At 38.0% G+C, this 22,392-nt stretch overlaps 1 protein-coding gene across 1 annotated transcript in view; it reads right to left on the reverse strand.

Annotated features, from left to right (window-relative positions):
* NRG3 (neuregulin 3) overlaps nt 1-22,392 on the reverse strand; it is a gene marked incomplete at its 5' end in the record, with an annotated part of 360,517 nt that overhangs the window by 24,191 nt on the left and 313,934 nt on the right. Inside the window, 4 exons of the mRNA XM_015632454.2 lie at nt 527-697; nt 7,720-7,847; nt 14,956-15,082; nt 20,137-20,239. Coding sequence (XP_015487940.1) covers nt 527-697; nt 7,720-7,847; nt 14,956-15,082; nt 20,137-20,239 — 529 coding nt within the window. The remainder of the gene's footprint in view (nt 1-526; nt 698-7,719; nt 7,848-14,955; nt 15,083-20,136; nt 20,240-22,392) is intronic.

The raw sequence follows: 22,392 nt of genomic DNA on the forward strand, positions 1-22,392 counted from the left end.
AAGAAGCAAATAGTAACAATGACTGACACAAATGTGAGTGAAACTTATGTAAAAGAAGTCACCAGACACACAACCCCACCAGTTTCACCTGTAAGTCAGAGAGAAGAGTTTCACTGTGACTTACAGGTGAAATTGGGTGGGGTTTTTATTCCATTTGAGATATTACTCATATTTTTACATAAAATATGTTTGTAATATACTGGAAAGTCTTTGAAAATCTATAGGGATATGTAAATATTATGCAAAATATCTCAGCAATTGCAAAGGACTTCAAAGGCAGCTGCAGGTTCTCAGGAGCACTTCTGAAACCCAGACCTTATGTACAGCTGGAGCTCACAGTCAATGTTCTAATAAACTGAATTTAAAAAGGAAAGAAAACCCAGTCTATTTCTTGTGCATTTTCAAAACAAAGCTATGTACGAAGCTATCTATAGAAAACCAGCTTTGCAATGTGTGTTATTTTATTTTAAAACCCACTATTTCAAAAAGCACTAGCTGTTTCCCTTCAAGGTATGTCATTACTCACCCGTGACAAGGTATGGTGTCCTGCTCTGTGATCCTGGACTCTTCGAGCTGTTGATATGCTGGTCCTGTAATTCCATTGAACCTACCCCGAGGCAAGGGAGGAGTCCTCCGAAAGGCATTTCTATGGAGCATCCCACTTTTTTGTCCTGGGCTGCAGCATGAAGAGAGACTTCTAGGAATGACACCAAGAGTACAGTAAAAAATTATCACACCAAAAGCATAAAATTCTTCAAAGTAAAGGTTCAGGATTAATAATGCATGGATTACTATTCTTATAAGCTTTGCTGTGGCAGTCTATGATATCAGCAGAAATTCTCTATGGAAATATAATAGTACAATCCACCATTAGCTGCTGTTTATGCCATTATTTAATACGTCACCTCCTTTCTAGGAATGAAAATAATTGCCCACTATATGAAATGTTTTCTTGCACTTGATGAAGGATGCTTCCCTTTTCTATGCTGCATATCATAATCCTGCTATAGAGAGTTGAGTCCTCAGACAGCATAAACAAACAATACAGCTCTCTCATACCCACAGCTGAATTCAAAATTAGATCCTAAACTGAAAGCCCAATATATCATCTATCAGCCTGTGAGGTGCTGCTTCCTGATACAAAACCATTAAATTGAGAAGAGTAAGTGAAGAATGTAAGTGAAGTTTATAAGCTGCAGATTAAAGAAGCCATCTAAGACAAGTTTCCTCCACTCAAACAGGATTTCTCTATTATTTTATTCCTGTTTTATTTACAGATTGCTTTGTTGTTTATTTACATTGATAAATTATGTGCTTTTTCTTTATATGATATAATAGAAACTTGAACTTGATAAAAATAAGTCATAGTTTTCTACTTATTTTAGAAAATTTGTTTTATAAATGTTTGTCTGGTGTTTTGGAAAGAGAATGGATTTTTTTGTTTTGTTTTCATTTCATGCAGGAATGAAAAAGTATCTAGAATCTGCAGTTTTGGTATATAAACCATAAATTTGCTCATGTAAAAATATGGGAACACAGAACTAAGGCAAGGCATAACCCATTTTTACTGCTAACAGGTCTAGTACTGCATGGCGTGACTGAATATTCATTTCTCAGCTACTCATATTTCTCTTGGCATCTTCTGGCTCTCAGAAATGCATGTGTTACCTCATATTCTCTTACATCTTGAATGATAACATAGGTTTTGTAGATGCCTTTTATTTTTGGCTGTGTGAATAATTCCAACTTGTGACAAAATTCAGCAATGCAAAAGACTTTTGATAAGTTTGCTTCTTTTTTGCTATTATAACGTGACTTAAAAGTAATCTGCATTTTTTACCTAGTGGGAACCTTAATTATAGTTAGGGCCACATCTACTCCCAGAGCAGTTCTTTCTTGGAACAAGTGCCTTGGACAAATTCTCTTTGAGTGGACATTTCCACTAAAATCAACCTTTCCCACCCAAAGTTAAAATAAGAAATAAATTCAACACTCTCTATCCTACTGCTCAGGCTAGCAGTGTTCCATCGCAGTCTAATCTGTTTTCTTCCACACCTTTAATTTTCTAGTGCTTTTTAATTGAAAAGACCAACAACCCATTACAATAGCATTCCCTCCAGGATTTCTGATGCTTCCTTAAAAAGATTTTTGCTTTGCTACTAAGGAGGCTGTGAAAAAACCTTTTTAAAAACCTGAAATACTGGCCTCTGTGTTCTGAAAGCTGAGCTCGACTTGCAAGTTACAGTTCACATTCTGCAAAATAACACTACCATATCACAAAGTAATTGACAATTTCTGCTCAAGAGAGCCTGAGATTAATACAGCAGGGAATCTCAAGAGGTGCAGGTGAATGAATAATTTGTGATGGATAATGAATTTTTTGGGTTTTTATTGACTTGAGCATAGCCATCAATGGAATCCAAAAGTAAAAAACAAACTTTTGATTGACTACAAATCTTTGAAGTTAGAAATTCTTATTGTTTAATTTGTGGTTGGTTTGATGCCCTTGAGCATCTTCCTTGTTGGATGAGAGTACAAGATCTCCATATGCAAATTCACAAAAGCTCTATTTGTAACAGACATAATTTCAACACATACATCTATACCTAAGGTAATGGGTATAATCTGCAGAAATGCTGAGACCAAAGGGATCTGCAAGCACAGAACTGCCAGCACTGACACAGCCTAAGCAACCAGTTTGTTGCTAATGTGAGGTTCTTATGCTTTCAATATTTCTGTCAGAAACAAACAAAACTGAGGGAAGAATGAACAAAAATCATTTGAGGTCATGGACAAGACAAATTCACTACAGATCAGGAAATACTCACAGACAGTGCAGCTGCAAGCTGCAGGATAACAGATGTTTCTCCAGGCACCAAAAAAACCCCTAAAAAATTCTGTTAAAAGTTCTATGGAAAAGGATCTCCACCACAAAGCTTTGCCTTTTACACAAAACTGGTATGAGTATAAGCAATGCAAATTTAATGTCCCTCTCAGACTATTGCTCATGTGAAAAAATCCTCCCTCTCAGGCAAACAATGGTTTTTCGATTTCTTCAAGGAATTTCTTTTCCTTTAGCCAACATTATGGTTTCTCCCTCTCTGCACTCCAGTCTAACTGGGTAAAAGAAACCAGCCCACATAAGCCATTCAATAAAATAGACTGATACAGAAAGCTGCAGCACAAATGTCCTCAAAATCTATCAATCAATTACTCCCGAATAAAAAAAAATCAGAATATGCATGAAGTGGTTCACAAGCGATGCATAAACTAGGGAGAAATATATTTCTGATGAATTAATGTTTTGAAAAAAGCAGTTCAACCATCCTAAAGTTAATTAAGAACTTGGGATTCATTCTTGCCAGTTATTTTCTGTGAGAATTTTCTTTTGGTTGAGCAACTGAATGAAAACAAAGTCTGATCCTACAGGTATTCTCCTCTTGGGGCACATACAAAACTCCCAAGTGCAGTTACCCATGTTCATGAAGAGAAGAGAAACAGTGTTTTTACAGTAATTCTGGAATCTTTCTGAACTATTTTTGAGTTAATTACACCCAGTAAATTCATACCCAAATGAGGGAGCCAGCTGCCAGGCAGTGTCCTCTGATATTCCCTCAGAGCCCCCTTTTTGGGCTGTTAGACAATCTACTGCTAACATTTGTAAGAATCAACTACTGAGACTTTCAGCCAATTTCAGTATTAATGAATACAGCCTACAGCTACAAATCTCCTCTTGGTTTCTGAAATGAGATCATTATTGATTCCTTCAAAATATTCTGGTATTTGGGAATAGTCTGTTTTGAGGCTACTCAGGGACTTTGGAACTCTATGAAAACCCTTCAATGCTACCTGTGTCATCTGGTCACAGTCCTGGTGATGGAACCATAGGGAAAGGGAACAGAGCATTTGAGCACTGAGTTTAATCATCTGCCATAACCTCATCATATACTTCCTCCAGTGCAGTGATCAACCTCCATCCCAAACTGATGATGATATCCAGTCTACTATTACAGAGAATTGTTCTATACTGAAAGCTTTGAGACTTCAGTTAAAAATTATTTCTGATGAATGTTCAGCTGGTATACGTGCCACCACACTCCTTCATTTTAAACAGGTCTTTTACTTCTGTAGTGCTTGCTCTCATGTGTTCATACAGCAATCACACACCCTTTCCAGTCTCTTGAACTGAAGACTGACATAAGACAGCCTTCTAACACTTTCCAGGGAACGTGACTCATTCACTCCTCATTTTAGCTTGGAAGTCCATGGCAATTGGGAGGCCATTTGAACCAGGTGAGGTAACAGTGGTGCATTCTCACACTATGCTGCCTTCCAGCTTTCTTCAGTGGCACAAAGAAAGGCTGTTCCCAGCGCTGACTGACTCTTTAAGTGCTGCACTGGTGAAGGTCCTACCTTCTCAACACAAGTCTTTAATATCCCTCCCTTTTAACCACCTCTGTGCATCCCCATCAGAGTTTTTCTGCCTCTCCCAACTTCCTCCCCTTAAAGGTGTTAGACACATATGGCAACAGTGACTGAGCTTGTGTGGAGATCTAACTCACCCCCATCAAATATAAGTACAGTCATCAGTGCATATGTTGCAGTACCTGCTGTTGGTAAGATAGTAAACAATTTTTTGCCTTTTTAATATCTATCGCAAGGATCTTCTTTCCCCACATTTGTCCTAAAGTCTTGACTATTCAAATTTACCATAGGTTCCTAGTTACTTTGATAAATTCTTCATCCTCCTAAATATTTGACACTTGCTAATCCATCATCTCATGTCACAGTTCCCATTTTAATAGATTTTTCTCCCAGACATGAAATTTTGTGAACCGGTTCTTTTCAATTTTGTTTTCTTGATCAAGATTAACCAAACCTTCTTGAGAGCTTTGATTTCTGCATTTTACTTCCACTTTAACTACAGGAGTGTCTATTTTCATACATGTGATTCTGTTCATATTTGACCTTTGTCGTCAAATAGTCATCCCAACTTTTTATTAAAAAATGAAATGTGTTAATTCAGGATTATCCTAATTGCTTCAATTATAATCTCTGTCCCATCATCAGTTTTGCTTTTTCTTTGGGGAAATAGCAGATTCCTTACACCTTCTTCCTTTCAGACTTCCTCTGCCTTTACATTCTTAGTTGCTTTAGCTTATCTATACTTGCTCTTTGAAATTCAATAGTTCTATTTTACAGAATAACTTTTATTTACTCTTTCCTCTACTGTAAAGTGAATCATTTACATTAGCATCATAAAGAGTGAAATACTTACCAAATGTAAAAAAAAAAAGCTTTTCCATGTTTTTTTGTGGTGTAAAAAGGTCATTAAAAATGAAAACACAAATTATTACTAATTTTAGGGTAAGTTTATCCTATTTTGGCATTTTTGTAAGACAATACAACTGCTCCAGGCTGAAAGCTTCTGCATTTGGCTTTCACCATGGCATTCTCTGAAATGAATCCCTCTAAAATCAAGGATGACTGAATCCATGAATGAAAGTCACGATGACTAATTACCAAGAAAACTGCTATTCAATGGGCTCACAACTCAACCCATAATTAACAAAACTCTAATTTATTTCTATATATTAGAAAATAAGGCAGCATGGATTTCCATCTTACCAAGATCAACAGATAATCCAAGACAAATTTTTGAACACATTACATACATTGCAGGAAGTTTACTGATTAAACACATTTGTTAATTTTGAATTCTGACAGTTCTAAGAGTTATTTTACATATGCAAGCAGAAGATATAACTTCTACGATAACAGCACTGCACAATGCAGGCAAAATATTTTAGGATATTAATAATAACTCAGGGTAAATATTTTTTGAGATTAAATTTCAATTTTCAACCTAATGTCTGCATTAATTCTTTCTGTGTAGCTGAGGTTTGTTGAGACAGAAAATTGCTATTATCCATAATCTGAGTGAAATAATTAGCTGGTCTCTGTTAGTCACATTTCAGCAACTCCAAATGATTCCCTACATTGACAGTCTTACTTCCAGGCCAAAATTTATTAGTTTCAGCACCTGAAACTTCCAGCTCCCAATTTTAAGAAATGATCACCCATCATGAGTGTCCTTGAAAACACCAGCAGACAAAACAGGTCTGGATGTAGAGCAAAGTATTTCCATAGCAAGCAGAAATACACCAACAGAATTTAGAACAGCATAAAAGAGAGAACCTGCAGAACTGATGTAATTTTTCCAGGCTCAGTCAGGTTTGGAATGAAATGAAGGGATATGTAGTACAAAATCCTCATTTGACCATTTGTCCACAGTGAACACTATTTAGAAAATAAATTAGGAAGCTCTCACATGGTGCATAAATTAAAGACAGTCTTGTAAGTCTTAAACGTTCAAGTCTGTTGCATGTTTTATAAAACAAGGGCCTTGTATAATAAATCTTAAGCTTTAAAACGACAAAATAATTCTTTATAAATTAACTAGTCGTCCCACTTCTTAGTTCTGAAGCAAAGACATCTCTTTGATTGTGCAATCACACTATTAAAAGGTAAGGGAATGTCTATGAGTTCTTTTCCAAACTTCATGTTGTGACTAAATGGTGATAAAATTCTTCCCAGAACTTCTGTAGAAAGCATTCTAGGCAATGGTCCCATAGTTCATCTATGTTTAATAAGATTTTTAACCATGTTTTGAAAATTTCTGTGTAATAAGGAGAAATACCTAAGAAATTGATCTGATATGACAACTGACATCATTTTTTTTCATGCCAAATTAAAGGCTTAACTAAGGTAAAAGTAGAAAAGACCCAAATACCCTTTTCTGGCTTGTATGTGGTACTTGGTAGGTTAAGCAAATCACTTATTCAAATGAGAAAAACCACATAGATGTCTGAGAGAATGCACTGAAAGTGCACCAAGTACTACAGAAGCCAGATCATAACCTCATGCAATCTCAGATTTCTTTTTAAGTAGTTAAAAAAAAAATAAAAAATTAATAAATAAGTCTTCCACTTCAGATCATCCAGCTGAAAAAATTCCAAACTCATTTTTCTCAGCCTTTTTTCTCTCTCTCTGTGCACTGGACCAGATGTTACCACTGTCATTCCACCAACACTATTGTTTGTACCGGACTCCAGTTTGGTTTCTAGTCCTGTAATGAAGCACCTGCAATCTTTCTCATCCAAAAAAAGTTAGAAGCAGAATTCTAATCTGCATCTCATCCAGTGATGGGTGACATTTCCCTTTTTTTTCCTCTTGGAAATGACCATCCAAACATTTTAAAGCCTCCTTTTCAAAGGCCACCATGTTTTCATAAACAAGTCAGTATTCATTCCACATATCTTTTGTTAAGGGAAAGGGTGAAAAAGGCTGCAGGTTTGCAACCAAGTCTTTCTGAAGAAAATGAGTCATTAACTTCATGAACATGGATAAGTCTTGTTTTTAAGGCTGCTCCTCCTGCAGCTGTTGCACTGCCTGGGCTGTGCCCGCAGCTTGGGTGGCGCCTGTAAACGCTTCCCGCGGGACTGGCGCAGAGGCTGGCAGTGAGCATCGCTATAACCTTTCATGTCTGCAGCCAAGAACATGCTGGACAGCTGGTTAATAATCTGTCTGAGGCTCTGCTGGCACCAGGGCAGCCAACAGCTCACCCAGCCCCAGCGCGCGATAACTTCGCGCACGTATCAGCGGTTCTGCACCCCCGCGCCGCGCCACCCAGTCTCTCCCCAGACAGACTCTGCTCACCTGTGGTGCTTGATGGGCTGGGTTCCTCTGTCAGGAGACAAGGCCTCTGGGAAAGACTGAGGGCCTGAAAAACTAGACTCCATAACTTTGTGCAGAATAGGCCCCGGATGCCTATCTGGTTTTGAATACTGTAGCAGAGAGAATAAAATTAATTAATACTCACAAGACAAAGTACACTGTTAATGCTATTCACTCTGAATTCATATCAGAGCTGGGTAAGAAGTGCTCTAGCGCATTTTTAAATCAAAATTAGGCATTGTAAGTCACACATTCATTCAGTATTGTTTACACAGCAGAAAGGGCTAGTAACCATTATCCCCATTACGTTCTGCACGTCAAAATGCTGGTATCAGCATTAGCACCAAAATTACAGACTGATCTGCCCATAATAATGATGTCTTTGACTGGAAGTCTGTTTTTGTGGCTATCCATGCAGAGACAGATCACAAAACACATCTCAGAGGACAGTCAGCAACATCTTGGTCCTTCGGTGATTTCAGTCAAACACTGCATTCATCATCAGCATGTACAACTATGAAAACCAAACTGAAACAGCACTTGTGTCATCAGATAAGTAAGAAAAATATTTGAAACCTATCCACAGAGCCAGATATCTTTCTGAGCCAGCTTGAAACTTTTGACCTGGGAGTATCTGTGCTAGTTAAGAACAGGGTAAACATAATTCTTCCTGTGGCAGGTGTAGGCGTAGGGCAGTCTCCGGGCACAGAGTGAGACACAGAGGTCTGCAAAGCAGACACTAGACATGAAGAAGAACAGATTTGTCTTTTTGCTTTGTGATTCAACTGCAATTTCAAAAAAAACCCCACCAACCCAAAACCCAACAAAAAAGGTCTCTCAACCAGCGTGGAGCCATAAAGTTGAAGTATAGAAAAAGCTGCACTTGGGCTTGTAAGAAGATTCCATGTTATGTTGTGGTCACTGGGCAATATCTCTGAGATGTGAGAGGTAAACTCACATTTCCACTCAAGTGTGAAAAATAAAGCACTTTTCAGATTTTTTTACATGGCATTACAAGCACCTGCACTAAAACTAATAGGTCTGTTTTCCTTTTGATTTGTATTTTTAGTACTGGACACCTAGATATCCATGCTGTTTTTAAAACAGATTGGTATCATGGGAGCAATTACACGATTACATATTTTAGAAAGGAAATAAAAATTAAAATGTTTGAAAAAAATCACAGTGGTGAAAATTGTCTTGTTATGATACAGTAGCATAGAAATTCATGGAGAAGATAGTAGGCATTCTTTCAAAAGACAATTCTTCATAATTATTAGTTTTGTCTAACAAAAGATCAGTAACTGCTTAAAACAACAATTATTTTCTGACTCTGACTTTTTCTTATCTACATTTCTGTATACTTCAGCAAGATCAAAAAGGAAAGTCATACAAGAATATTCACTTTTAAAAATAGGTTACATGGACTTTAAGTACGCCCAGACTTCTTTAGACCAATTTCTATAGATAAAGTAACAGCTCTTTGGGTTTTTCTCCACTGCTCTTCTGCCTCTTTCTGTTGAGTGAAATACCCATGTTAAACAGGGTCAAAATCATTGCTTTCATGCTTCTGAAGGCAAAGCTGGGAGTGGCAATATGCAAAATGGTGCTGCATGCATGAAGTAAACACAACTGAAGTTAGAAGAAGAGACATATTCCACTCCCATTTCTTTCAGTTACCATGATCTTAGATGTCACTTGTAAATGTTGTAGATAAAATATTCAGACAGAAATATGATTTTTAAGGTTCTAGTGTCGGTGAAGGTTTTAAACTTTAATAGTTAGCCTGCCAGCTGCAGAAATGAAACTGGCTTTGATTTCTGACCTGAATAAATCAATTTGAGCTATGTAAAGAATGGCTTGCTAGTGCCAAGAAGCTATTTCTGTCCTTTCTTTGAGTTTGCTCATGATACAAAATTGAAGGCCTGAATGGCCTAAAAGACCATGAGTATGAAGTGAATCACAAAGAGCAGAGATAAGCTGTGCCTTTTGCCACATCCTTGCTTCAGGTGGATGTGGGCTGGAGCGGTGGTAAACAGAGCCTTAACTCATCACAGCTGAGGAACACCAGGACCCCAGAAACTGCTCTGGTGCCGATCATCAAACTTTAATGAAGGTCCAGCACCCAGCATCACCCAGACACAGCCTACAAAGGCTTTTTTTTCCCCTAACTGAACATTTTTCCCCTTTTCAGATACGCCACTTAACACACAATTCCTGTAACAGTCATAACATTCATTATAATGAAAATGTGAATTACAGTTTAAATTGAGGTGTGAATATACAGGGAATTCTAACAGTGTAATTGAACATATCTGGATGTACCACATTATTCATACATTTTAATATATTTAAGCACGGGTTTATTCTCCTTTAGTTTAATTCCAAGTGCTACATCCCTTCTCTAAGATCACCTCTGGGGAAGAATACCATCATACTTCTGTGAAGAGCTTACAGCAGTATCAGTTGTTGTCCCCAGAAGTACAATGTGGGATCATTCCCCAGCCATGTCCCAGCAGGGCTCAGCCTGCTGCTCTCACAGCTCACTTCTCACCTGGGCTGAGCTCCATGGACACCTCTGACTGTTGTGAGCTGCTGAATATTCTCATGATGGAGAATAAGCTGTGAAACCCTTTCAAAGGCCTGTTCCAGTAGGGTGAAAGCAGCACTGAAAGCTTATCTGTATTCGGGTTTCTTAATGGTTTTATTGCCTTCTTTGTTAATTATTGGCTCTTTGAGAAATTACTGAAAAACACTGAGGCATATGGCTAAATAAATTAAAGAACAATGATAGATTTAAAAAAAAAAATTGCGAATTTCCAATTTTTCATTGTTTCAAGGAGAAAATAACCTATTACACGCAATTACTCAACTCTCTGACAATAAAAATTCCGCCCCCTGCTAGTTAGTGCTAAGTGAATCTGTGAAGGCAGCCTGAGCCAGGAGACAAGAATTCAGCCTTTGTCACTGACCTGCTGCATTGCTGTGAGCACAATTCCTCTGCTGCACACCTTGAATCCCCAGCTCTGAAATGCAGGGCTCAGGGATGACCAAAGCCACTCGAATGCTGCAGGGCAGCTTGGCACTGTTGGCCTGGTGCTATGCAAACCAAAACACCCATCCCTCTCCCGGGCTTTACTTAGCTCTTCCCCCTCAGCAATTGCCCCAAAACAGTAAAAGGTCCAAAAATTCATGTGGCATTGGAAGGGAGGCGATGTGGGATCCCATTTCAAAAAGAACTGAGAAGGCAGAGGGGTCAGCTGTAAATGACATTCAGAGAGGTTGCCTCAAGGAGGAAAAGAGCCAGTGATTTTTCTGGGGGCTCAGCTTGCTCAAAAGCTCACCAGGTGGTACATTTAACATCCTTACCCTTCCCCTATGCTCTCTATGTTTTGTTGCCAACTCTGGCTCTAGACAGAGGGCAGTAAACTCAGATTTGTCTATGCTGGCAGCTCTTCCTAAATAGTCATGTGATACAGAAATGGGAAATTTGCTCTTGATCTTAGCTGATAGATCAAATGGTAATTGAGGTAAAACCACAGAGTAATCCTTTAAAAGATTTAAAGTATCTCTTGCTTGACATATATTAACTGCATTTCTATCACAGCGACTGAAAAGATTTTATTTCCTACTACTATGAACAAAAGGCAACAAGATGAAAAAGGAGCATTTTTTGTCCCTCATTATAAGAATTTCAGAAACCTGTAGCTAGTGGTTGCAAGTCTCTAGAAACAAGTGTAGTGAAAATGGAAACCACACAGTACAGCACGAAAAGCATATTAACCACCTCAGAGGGAAAGTGATGGGAAATTAATAGATCCCCTTGGTACCATGGGAGAAGGTATTAAAAACCACAAGGATGAAAAAGGCCACTTTAAAAAGCCATGCCAATTCTCAGAATCACTAAAGGAATGTCAAGGTTTCAGTTGACTCTTTTTATTTTTTATTTTTTTTCCATGACACATTTACCAAATTGTGAGAATTTAAAAAGAAACCCTCTACTCTATGTGGAAAAAGCAGATAGGAATCAGGAGCCACCCCACCTCCTCCTGCATGGTGTGTGAGGGTGCACCAAGTACTTGTCTTTCTAGATGGGGAGAATGACAATTTCCTTCCTTTTGACTATGTGGACACCTAACTGTTTGCAGCAGCCCTTTAAATATCTCTTGAAAGGAGGATGATCTCTTTGGGAAGGGGTACATAATACTTGGGAAGCCCCACATTTAATGCATTAGGTGAAATTAATCTGAGTCTCCTGTGTACCTCAAAAATCCTGAATTAAAAGCTGGCACATCTACCACTTCCTAGCTGAAGAATTATAGCAAGATTACCAGTGCATTAGTCTTTAAATCCAAGAGGCTAGAAACCCTAGCAAGAAACATCCAGCAAGAATTTAAGTGTGTTGCTGCCAGGAATGTTTGGGAAAAGCAGTGGACTTGGAGGAGATTCAGGAAATCCTAGGAGCTGTGTTCAAACAGATATTTATGGATACCTCTTACAGTACACAGTATTTTTCATCTAATTTGTACCTCTAAGAAAACAATGAAATTTGTACCGAGGATAAGACTTGTTACAGATAAGCACAATTGCCAGTGATGAGCAGCAGGACTTCAGAGAGAACACAGCTGTCCTGACAAAATCCAACCTTTTATTTCACTTATATATGAGCAGAGGCAGGGAGTGGAGGACATGTAATACATTTGAGTGTGGGAGGAAAAATTACTTCACTGAGATTGGTCAAGCTCTTTATAGCCACAAACCACTTGAAACCCTGTCTGCTATACCCTGGGCCTTGGGAAATAAGTTAAACCTCCTTCTAAAGCAACACATTTGGAAAGATAAATGTACCTTTACTAAATATAGCAACCTCTCAGTCAAAAGGTGATGGCTCTTTCAGAATAGTCATCGAGAATAAGGAACCTTATGCAACTTTTCTCAGGTCTCCACAAAAGCATTCTCCTCTGGAGAAGAAGAAAGAGCTGTGTGAAAAGCCTGAAAGCATCACCAGGTCTATTCAAAAGAGACAAGAGAAAAATCCAGGATAATCTTCAAGGGAAAGACAGAAAGGTGACGTAAATGGGAAAACTCTCTTGCTTGTAGGGGGAGCACATGGAGTGGGAAAAGAGACAACTCCCAGGATTACCTAAACCAAAATGCCAGACTGGGGGAGTAGTCTCCAAAAAATAACTGGCCTCATTATTTAAGCTTATTTATTAGCTCCTGGAAATGAAGAGAACTGGGATTTCTCCCCAGGCCCATGCAGTAGCAGCTGCAGATGGGAATGGCAGAGGGATCACATCCACCTGAGGCAGATAGCTTATCTCTGAAGGAGTCTCTCAGCCATTCCTACAAAATACCTTTCCAAAGTCCCTTTTCTACTGCCTCACCAAACCCCTGCCCTCCCCCCCAGACTCCAATCTGGCAAGTTTTGTAAATATTTCATGAGCTGCCTGCATGCATTCCTGCACTAAAATCTTCCTGATAATAGAAACCCTTATTACACTGTTACACTGCATCCTGCACAAGGTCATTCTGTTTTTCTTCCTTCCTATCTTCCCAAAGGGAGAATGCATTAATGGCAAGGAGAAAAGAGTTGTCTGCAAACAGCCACAAGAACAAGAAAATGGTGTGTTAATTACCAGCACTCATAATGTCAGGCTGCACAGCATTAGAAATTTGGATTAAAATTAATTAGCAAATTTGGATTAAAATAGTAAATATAATAATGATGGTGCTCAGTCACTACATCCAGAATCTATGGACTGCTATTTCAGCCACTATGGTTATGGCAAAAGAAAATGACAAAATATTGCACTGAATTACAGTGAGAAAATGGCAAAGAGCATATTCTTTGTGTTAACCAAGGCTTGTTTCACAGGCTAGAACAAAAGGATCATGAACTTTACCTGTCGTTGCCATCATTACAACCAACAACACTCCCAACAGCTTTTTTTTTTGTGCTAGAAGTAATATAAGGCTGAATGACTGAAAGTGAGAGGAAAAAATTGCACAAGGTTCCCCCAGCTGTGATTATGTCAATTGAGTGGAGCCATCTTCCTTCTTGAAAGAGTACATTTTTCCTGAATTACAAAGCCTATCATGAGCATATACAGGACCACCACAATGGTGTTCCTACAAAACAGAATTTTCAGTGAATACAAGCAACACTCTGACAGCCTCTGTGTCTTAGCAGGGAGGCTCTGCTTGCTCTAAATTGGTTAAAAGGGCTTATATTTATCTCTAAATTAATTGGATGTAAACTAGGAGTTAAGAAATCTTTGGTTAAGTGGGCATGAGTGCTCACTTTAGCTGAAGTCCCACTATTTTGATGGAATCTGGCAAATAAGATAGTCATTCCTTTGAGCAGTACTAAGATACTTTTTTTTAAAAAGAAGGAGTTAATAATTTAGAAAGGTTTTAATACATCTTTTATATTTTCCTATTATATTGCTACCAGGATCCTCCTTCCAAAGGCTTTGTTCAAAGTAAAGACAGCACTGACTGTGTGTGACTGGGGGAAAGGGAATGACATATACTGAAAATACCTTCCTAAAGAAAATACCAGGGCTAAATAAATGGGTTGTCTTCAAGTTCCTTGTTTCAAACATGCTTTAAATATTTCATGATTGTGAGACTGTAATGACTTACATATAATTATATTCATAAAATGATTAAATATATTTCAAATTTATTTTGAACAGACTAATTTCTTTCTGCAAACAAAAGTACCTTTAACTAAAGACCCAGAAAAATGAGACCATCTGCATGGTCTTCCCTTGGGCATTTGTTTACATGGGTGAATTTAGTTCTAGATTTTGAATTTACTCTGAATTAACTGTGACAAATCTCTATTTTTTTTCATGCAGGATCATAAATTACTGGAAGGCACTACATCACTTACGTTCAAGGACCCCCACTACACACAGAGACATATATGACCTCAGGTGCTGCTGGAAACTATAACAGTAATTTCCACTGCTGAATGCAGAGCTGGGGGGCTCAGCAAACTCTGCTACATGAACCAGGATCCATTGAAATAACTTTATGAAAAAAATCCCAGATTTCCATTAAGAGGCCTGATAGAAAAAGCATTTTATGAAAGAGGTGAGAATTGTGGTTCCCATTGCTCAGATGTTAATGGCAGCATGACGATGTGCTGCCATCAGCAGCAGGAACTCAGCCAGGCTATTAAGTGCTGTAGCTGGCAGGATTACTTACATTTTGCAGCTGGACTTGGCTTTGTGCCATACACTCCGACTTTGCCATCATGCTGGAAGCATTTAGGCTGTAGGTTTTCCTATTCTGCGTTTCCTTCAGCTGTTCGTGAATTTGCTTTGTTTGTTTCCTGCAGAGAGAAATAAAACTCGTGTAAGAAAGAGCGCTCCTGATCTTCTGCTACAGCCATGATACTTTTATAGCCACATCTCCCTTTGTTCCAAACTTCACCGTGTTGGATGAGCCAGCTGAGCTAATTGACTCATGTGTGATACTTCAATGCAGCGGTTGTTTCCTGGCAAGGCTTGACAAAGGAGGGGAAAAAAACCTCTCTCTTCTGTTTTAAAATACCTTCTATTCTCAGATTACTCTAAGAGTATGCTCCTTGTGTTAGTGCAGAGTTTTGTGAGATGATTCTACTGAGCATTTAACAATAGCTTGCAAGTCGGTCTGAATAATAAAAAAGCATTTTGCTCTGATTTGGAAAAGAGGTTTTGGCAAATAAAATGGGCATTAGCCCCTGCAGGCTACAAAAATTGATGAAGAATCAAAGATTTCTCCTGGCTGATTAGACTTGACCTATAACACATCTTGTGTAGAGCAGCTTCTGCTTATATGCTTGAACCTGGAAAAAACATCAGTATGGCCTCTGAGGCCATGTTTTTGACTCATACTATAATCCACCCTGTCAGAGCTAGGAACACCACAAGATGAATCCCTTGCATTATTCAGGAGGTAACTATACTGCTAACAAAGACTTTCTGTTTCTGCCACACTATATTGAGTGGGAGTGACAAACACTTTTTAAGTTCTGTACATGATAGAGGATATGAGACAGCAAACTTTAAATATTACTTTTATCTTGTGCAAAAAGTTATCTCAGCTGGGAAAAACTGTTAGCAAAATACCTTTAAGGTCTTCTATCAGTTTCCTTTTTTTTTTTTTTTTTTTTTGTGATAAGCTACATTATCTGGGACTATCAGTTTTAAAAATTATGAGCAAAAACTTCACAAGACCATTTTAATTCTTTCCTTCCTTCCTTCCCTGCTTCCTTTCTGTCCCCAGAAGATGCATCTCCAGCAGTGAACCTACAATGGCCTTGGAAACAACCCAGTAATGCCAAGGACTCACCAGTAGCAGCATTTCATTCTGCCACCAGCAGGCTTTGGACAGCAACTGGTGCCAAGCCAAATTTCCAAAGGAAGTGATTTCTGGCAAATGTCGATAAGAGATAAAGAAAATATGGCCTTTCTATACTGAAAGTTATATTTCAGCAAAGAAGCTTCAGCAGCGTTTTGAAACATTTCTGGTAATTTCATTGTGGAAAGCCTTGTGACATCAGTAAGTTTGACAGGATCTTGGGTCAGGCATTGAATTTGACACTGAATGAAGTATAAAATTAATTTTAATTTCTTATTCACAGAGGAATATGTGTCTACTCCTGGAAGGTATAAGAAAGCAGAAATGACTTGTGTATTCAGTGCAGTGAGAGAGGACAAGTTCCCTCAATATGAAAGTAAGTGGTGAGAAGTATCACAGTTCAAATATTCAATTTTAATAACATAATTTTTAATAGTCTTTAGTATGACAAAATGTAAGCATTTGCTTATATTCAACAAATTGTAAGTACTTGCTTAAAAGCCTCTGTTACAGCTTGTTTCCTGAGTGCAGGTCATAAGCCATAACAAATCCAGGACTCTAAGTACCTCTTTAGGCTTTCTACTTGCATCCTATTTTGAAGCAAATGGAAAAGAATGAATTTATATTGTAAGCATATTATAAAGGAGTGGCATGTTTTGAGTATTGTCACCGAGGACAAGCTCATAATTAGTAAAATATATGAATAGAGGTAGGTGAGGAAATAATTTCTCAAGCACAAAAAAACTTTCAAAATTTTCTTTAGCCAAAACTTGTAGAGTTAATATTGGAATAATCTGAATAGATATATAATCTGAAGGAATATAGTGTCAAATTAAATTAGTCAGTTGAGTCTGAAACATCTCTTTTAAAAATGTTTTTAATATCCATTAATTTTTGAATCCAATGAAATTGAATAATTTAATTGGTAAAATGTCTAAATGAGCTCTTCAGCTTCTCATAAAATTCCAAGGGAGATTCACAAAAGCAACTTTAGAGTTTTTATGAACAACTATTTTCCAACCAGCTAAATTACATACACAGAGGAAAGTAGCACACCTATTCTTATGTCCTACTGGAAAACCAGCCTCTTCCATGTTAGTCTCCACAAAGGTTATGGAATATTCAGGAAATTTTTGCATGACTTCATATAAGTTATGAACAATGATAGTGAAACATGATCACTGCATCAGACTTTAGGAACCTCTCATACACATAAAAAATGACAATTTAATCAGGAAAATAACAAAACTGATTTTAGATCCTTTAGAAAAATAAATAGAATTATTTCTATGTATATAAACACATGTAAGTAAACTGGAATATTCAGCTTCGCTACTGCAATTTTTAACACTACAATTGAAATTCCTGAAGGTAATTTGCTGAGAAAAACAATCCAGTCATTAATTTGCTTTTATGTTCATGCAACCTAACATTAATATCAGGTTTATGCATATTCATTTTGCTAAACTATAGGATGCACAGCTATAAAACTAGAAACCATTAATAATTCAAAGTTACTTGCTGATTAATAAATTTATTTTATAATTTTTGTTTTCAAAACAAATGGGCCTTATGTGTTCTACTATAACTATAACTAGAGTTATTTGGCAGTGAAGTGTTCTTACTTCAGCAAGAAATAAAGTCACTAGTCATTTGTAAAAGTGTAAGCTGTAAAGGGCAGCCCATTACTGTACTCTTCGTCTGTTGCTAACACTTCCAGCACTTTCTTGATTAACCTAAAAGGAATAATTGGAAGGGCAGAGAGTTTAATTATAGTCCTAAACTTTCTCAGATTGAATCTATTTTAAAAAAGGACTTTTAATTCAATGGCATATAGGGAAGTGCCTGTTTCTAGCAGCTGGTATTATGGAATTGTCAGACTAAGTAAGTGAGGGTTAGGATCTTCATGGAAACTATTCTCTTAATGGATGCCCTGTTCAGAGTTTCTATTTCTGTTAGCAATATTCTAAATTTCTTGTACGTCAAATGAAACCCCAAGATAACCCCCATGCAACAGGAATGCTTTGATAATTCTTAAGCACAGTCAGGGTACACATGCCTTAAAAAGAAGCTCCCAAAAACCTGCTGACTAAAAGCTAACATATGATAAGCGTTGGGGCACTTCAAATTTCTTGGGTTTTACACCCTGAAGACATTGGCCAATTTTACATTTACAATTTTACCTGGCCCCCATGAGACCCAGCCGAGACACTTTTATTTCCTTTTTGGACAGCACCACAAGGAGCCACAGCCAGGATGTTAGGGACTGAGCAGTCTCCTTACTCAATTCATACATTGTCTGAGACCTCCTGACTGAACCAGGGGTGCTCATTTTCTCATAACTCTCCAAACTTCAGTTCCCAGAGCCTGGCACCAGCCCGCTTCAACTCTTCTCAGTAACTCTTGTGTTTATAATGCAGAGAGCCCCAAACCCCTTGTCCTGTAAGTTCCTCTTTCAAGTGTTATTTCCAGTCATTATTTTCAGACGTAGCTCTCCTCACCTCCTCATCAAAGCCAGGGTCTTTTGGAGGCTGTCCCAACCCAGCTCTCACCACTCCCTACAGCAGGGCAAGACCAAGAGGGGCACTGAGAATAACGGAGGGGCTTTTTATTCACAGTGTGCTCAGTCACTTGATGGCATGTTCCTCCTCCTGACAATCCCATCCTGCCTTTTCTGAAACTCTCTTCATCAGCAAAACCCTCAAGCCTTCCCAGGAAGATTCTCACTCACTCTTTCTTCTAAGATCTGCAGATGTAAAATGCATAGTGACATTTCTAATGGCAGTGCCAAAGAGGCTGTCTCTGCTCACAAGTTACACTGCAGAGGAGTTTGCTGTACAGGGAGGAACTGTCCTGCCAGTCTGTCCTTCCCAGCTAGCATGACTGACACACTGGATGTCCAAAGAACAATTAAACAAAATCCCTCAAGACAACAGAATAATTTAGAAAAAACGTGAACCAACTCAAATCTTCACTCATAACCTACCCCTGAAGTCTGAGGGGAAGAAAAAGGGGTAAAAAAGACCTGGTGACCTCCTTATCTTTATTTTCTTTTTTTCCCCCCCCTGGATATAAATGTCAATTTAAATTTTTATTTCTAAATCAAATCCATTCCTCTTTAAATTTCCTAGACATTAAAATAAATTCTAGAAAGGGGGATTCAGATAAACATCCAAACTTTTAAATAGTGCCAACCTTCACATTTTTGATAGTCAGCCACCCTGACTAGCCTCACACAGGTACCAGATACTTTTTTATATTGATTTGTGTTCTCTCATTAGCTCCAGCTGGAACAGGAATGAAGAATGACCACCATTCAGAATATATCTATCAATACAGGAGCACTGACAAGCGTGTCATGTAACTGCTATGAGTTTTTTGCAACTCAGATTACACACATAACAATAAATATTATAGATAAATAAATATTATTACACACATAACAGTAAATATTATAAAATAATATTCATTTGGGAAGATAAAAGATAGAGTGGACAGTATTTAACTTGAAAATAGTTTAGTCCAGATGATTTCACTGTACTTGGATAGGCCAAAGTGCTTCTGTGTTAGAGATACTAATATGCATCTTCATCACGGGCTGCTGTATTAGCTACAGGTTACAGATATCTGCAGAGGACTTGTTTCTGCATTTCTAACCTTACTTTTGTCCTCAGCATGCAGAAATGGACATTCAGGGGTATGAAATGAAATGCATAAAGGAGATGGTATGTTGAAGCTGTCATTTTCAGAGAGTCAAGTGATTATTGCATGATAGTAAAAGACACAAAATTATTACTGTCAAATAAAAAAAAGGAACTGGGAATGACACAATCTGCCCTTTCCTGATACCAGAAAATAGAAAGAAAAACACGTGTTGCTCCTGTGTATGTTTTGGGGTGGTCTTAGTGTAGCCATGGGGAACTGCTGTAGCCAGACCAGAGATAGCAGCAACTTCAGAAGGAGGGCAGAAGCTGAAGAACCCTAAGGCTGTGAGAAAAGGACAGCAGCCAAACCCCAACCAGGGCAGCAGAGGAAGGCTCTTACTTTGTTTTGAAGTAGAAAGCTGCACAAAGCATGCCCACCACGACGATGCCAAAGACGATGCAGGCAATGGACAGCACCTGGCGCTGGTACACCTCCTCGCTCTCTGTGGGCAGCAAAGGGCACAGTTAGGAAAGCACAGCAAACAGCACCTGCAAAAAGGCCATTGCAGCACCTCGTGGTTTCACCCATAATGGACAGATACGAGGGACTTGGAGGTCTGGGCCAGCTAATTCCTCCTCCTCAGAGCGGATGCTGCTCTGAACCTCTCCTCTAGGTGAGGTTCGTGCAGTTGTGGCCTCCTCGGGAAGTTTTAAAAAATAGCCCAAATACACTCTGAGAGATACATAATAATGACAATCAGGACAGTTAAATCTTTTCTCTGCCCTACATGTTGGTTTTCAGCTTTTCTTAAACAAAAAAGAAACAAAATATTCTTTTCTTTCTAAAAAAAACATTTTACCATCAATAGGATAAAGAGCTCTACAACCACTGAGTTTTTCTGGCTTAAGGAGAAAAAGACATCAGAGCTCTTTTAATGTCCCACAAGAGTCAGAGTTCTCCTTTAACTACCCCAAAAATGTAATTTTTTTTTTTTATTTTTTTTTTATTTGGATGGTGATTACAATGCCTTACTCCCATGTCCTGGAGCTTATGCAAAACATGCCAGAGTAAAAAAATTAACTCAATGAACTGGCATGGAACCCAATGACTATTTTACTAGGAAGCACCAGATATTGCTTTGTGTAAATAAGTGTTTATTTTTTTTAAAAAACCCAAATTTTCTTTATAAATCTCATAATAGTCTAAGTAACTTTAAAACAGAAAGAGAATGAAAGTAAAAAAAAGAAAAATAGCAAAGTAAATAAGAGAAAACACTCATTCATGACAGCAGGCAGGAGCTGATAAGCAACTGGAGATCCACACACTCAATTCAACAGCTCCTTAAGTGTTATATTTTATGTTTATTCTTTCAACCACTTTTCCAGTTGAAAGTGCTAACATGGCAAACAGGTTGCTGTTTTTTAAGACTGGTTCCTCCAAACATGCAGCGTACAAAGCAGTATTTCCATCCACATATTCCAGGTGGAAAGCCCACACAGGATTATCAAGCACTGTGTGCCCACAAGGCTCCATTTCCTCCCCAGGCTGGAGCTCCCCACCGAGGTGAGCACCAGGCACACGTGCCAAGCAGGCTGCAGCAGCTCCAAGGTTGTGACTCTCAGGTTCACAACAGGTAATTTGTGAATTGAGATAATTGCATGAAAACACCAAGGTAAATCTAGGCAAATCGCTGAAGACCATCTACAGCATCCTAATCAGCACTGATTATTAATTTTTCAAGAATGAATATCACAGTGCTGTTACTAAACATTTGGAATCTTAAACACAAGCATTTGTCTCTTGTAAGTCCCAGTTCTTTTTTTGTAAGCTATTAAAAATGAAATTACAGTATCAAATCTTGATTTTTTTAATTACTTGCCTACTTGCTTTCCCAAACACCACAGTGATCCAGAAGCCATTCCTAAGATACAAAATGTCCTCAGCTTCTGCTGACATTTCCTCATCATTTAAATATGAAATTATAAAAGTTGTACTTCTAAAACACTGTCTTAAAAAGAAACAAATAGTCTTTTCACCTGTCTAAAATATAACTGGAAAAATTGTAATTCAGGAGGAAATCCTGTTTTGCACTAAAACTGATTCCTGTTCCTTTAGGCCTATTCCTCACTGGGAAGTAAAAAATCTGGATCTAGACAGTAAATCCTTATTGGTACTGAACTAAATGTTTGGGGTTTAATTTGTTTGCTATTAAAAGCAATTGTGCAAACACAGTTACCTTCCATTTCCACAGTAATACACAAATCTAACAAATTTGAATTCCTACACTGATGTAATAACACTGCAACTCATTCAAAAACTCTTCATTTCAGCAACTGTGAACCTGTTCTGCCTAAATACTGATTTCAGCACCTACTGCCTAAGTCACAACCAAACCATATATAGTTATGAACTGCAGTTTCAATCAAACATTCCATATAAATAACAATTAAACAATCTGTTTATGAAAACAAACTCATTCAATTAATGTGTGCAAATAGGCTTAATTTTGATTTTCTTTCAACAGATGCCTTCAGTAAATACTTTATATTTTCTCTTGCTATTTGTTTTTGAGAAACTGTGAGTTTAATGCAGCTATGCTCTTTTGTTAGTCCTCAATAGTGATCACTGCCTTGTTAAAGATGCTTTAGAATAAGC

The sequence above is a fragment of the Parus major genome, chromosome 6 (assembly GCF_001522545.3).
Source record: "Parus major isolate Abel chromosome 6, Parus_major1.1, whole genome shotgun sequence".
In the NCBI taxonomy this organism is placed as follows: Eukaryota; Metazoa; Chordata; class Aves; order Passeriformes; family Paridae; genus Parus; species Parus major.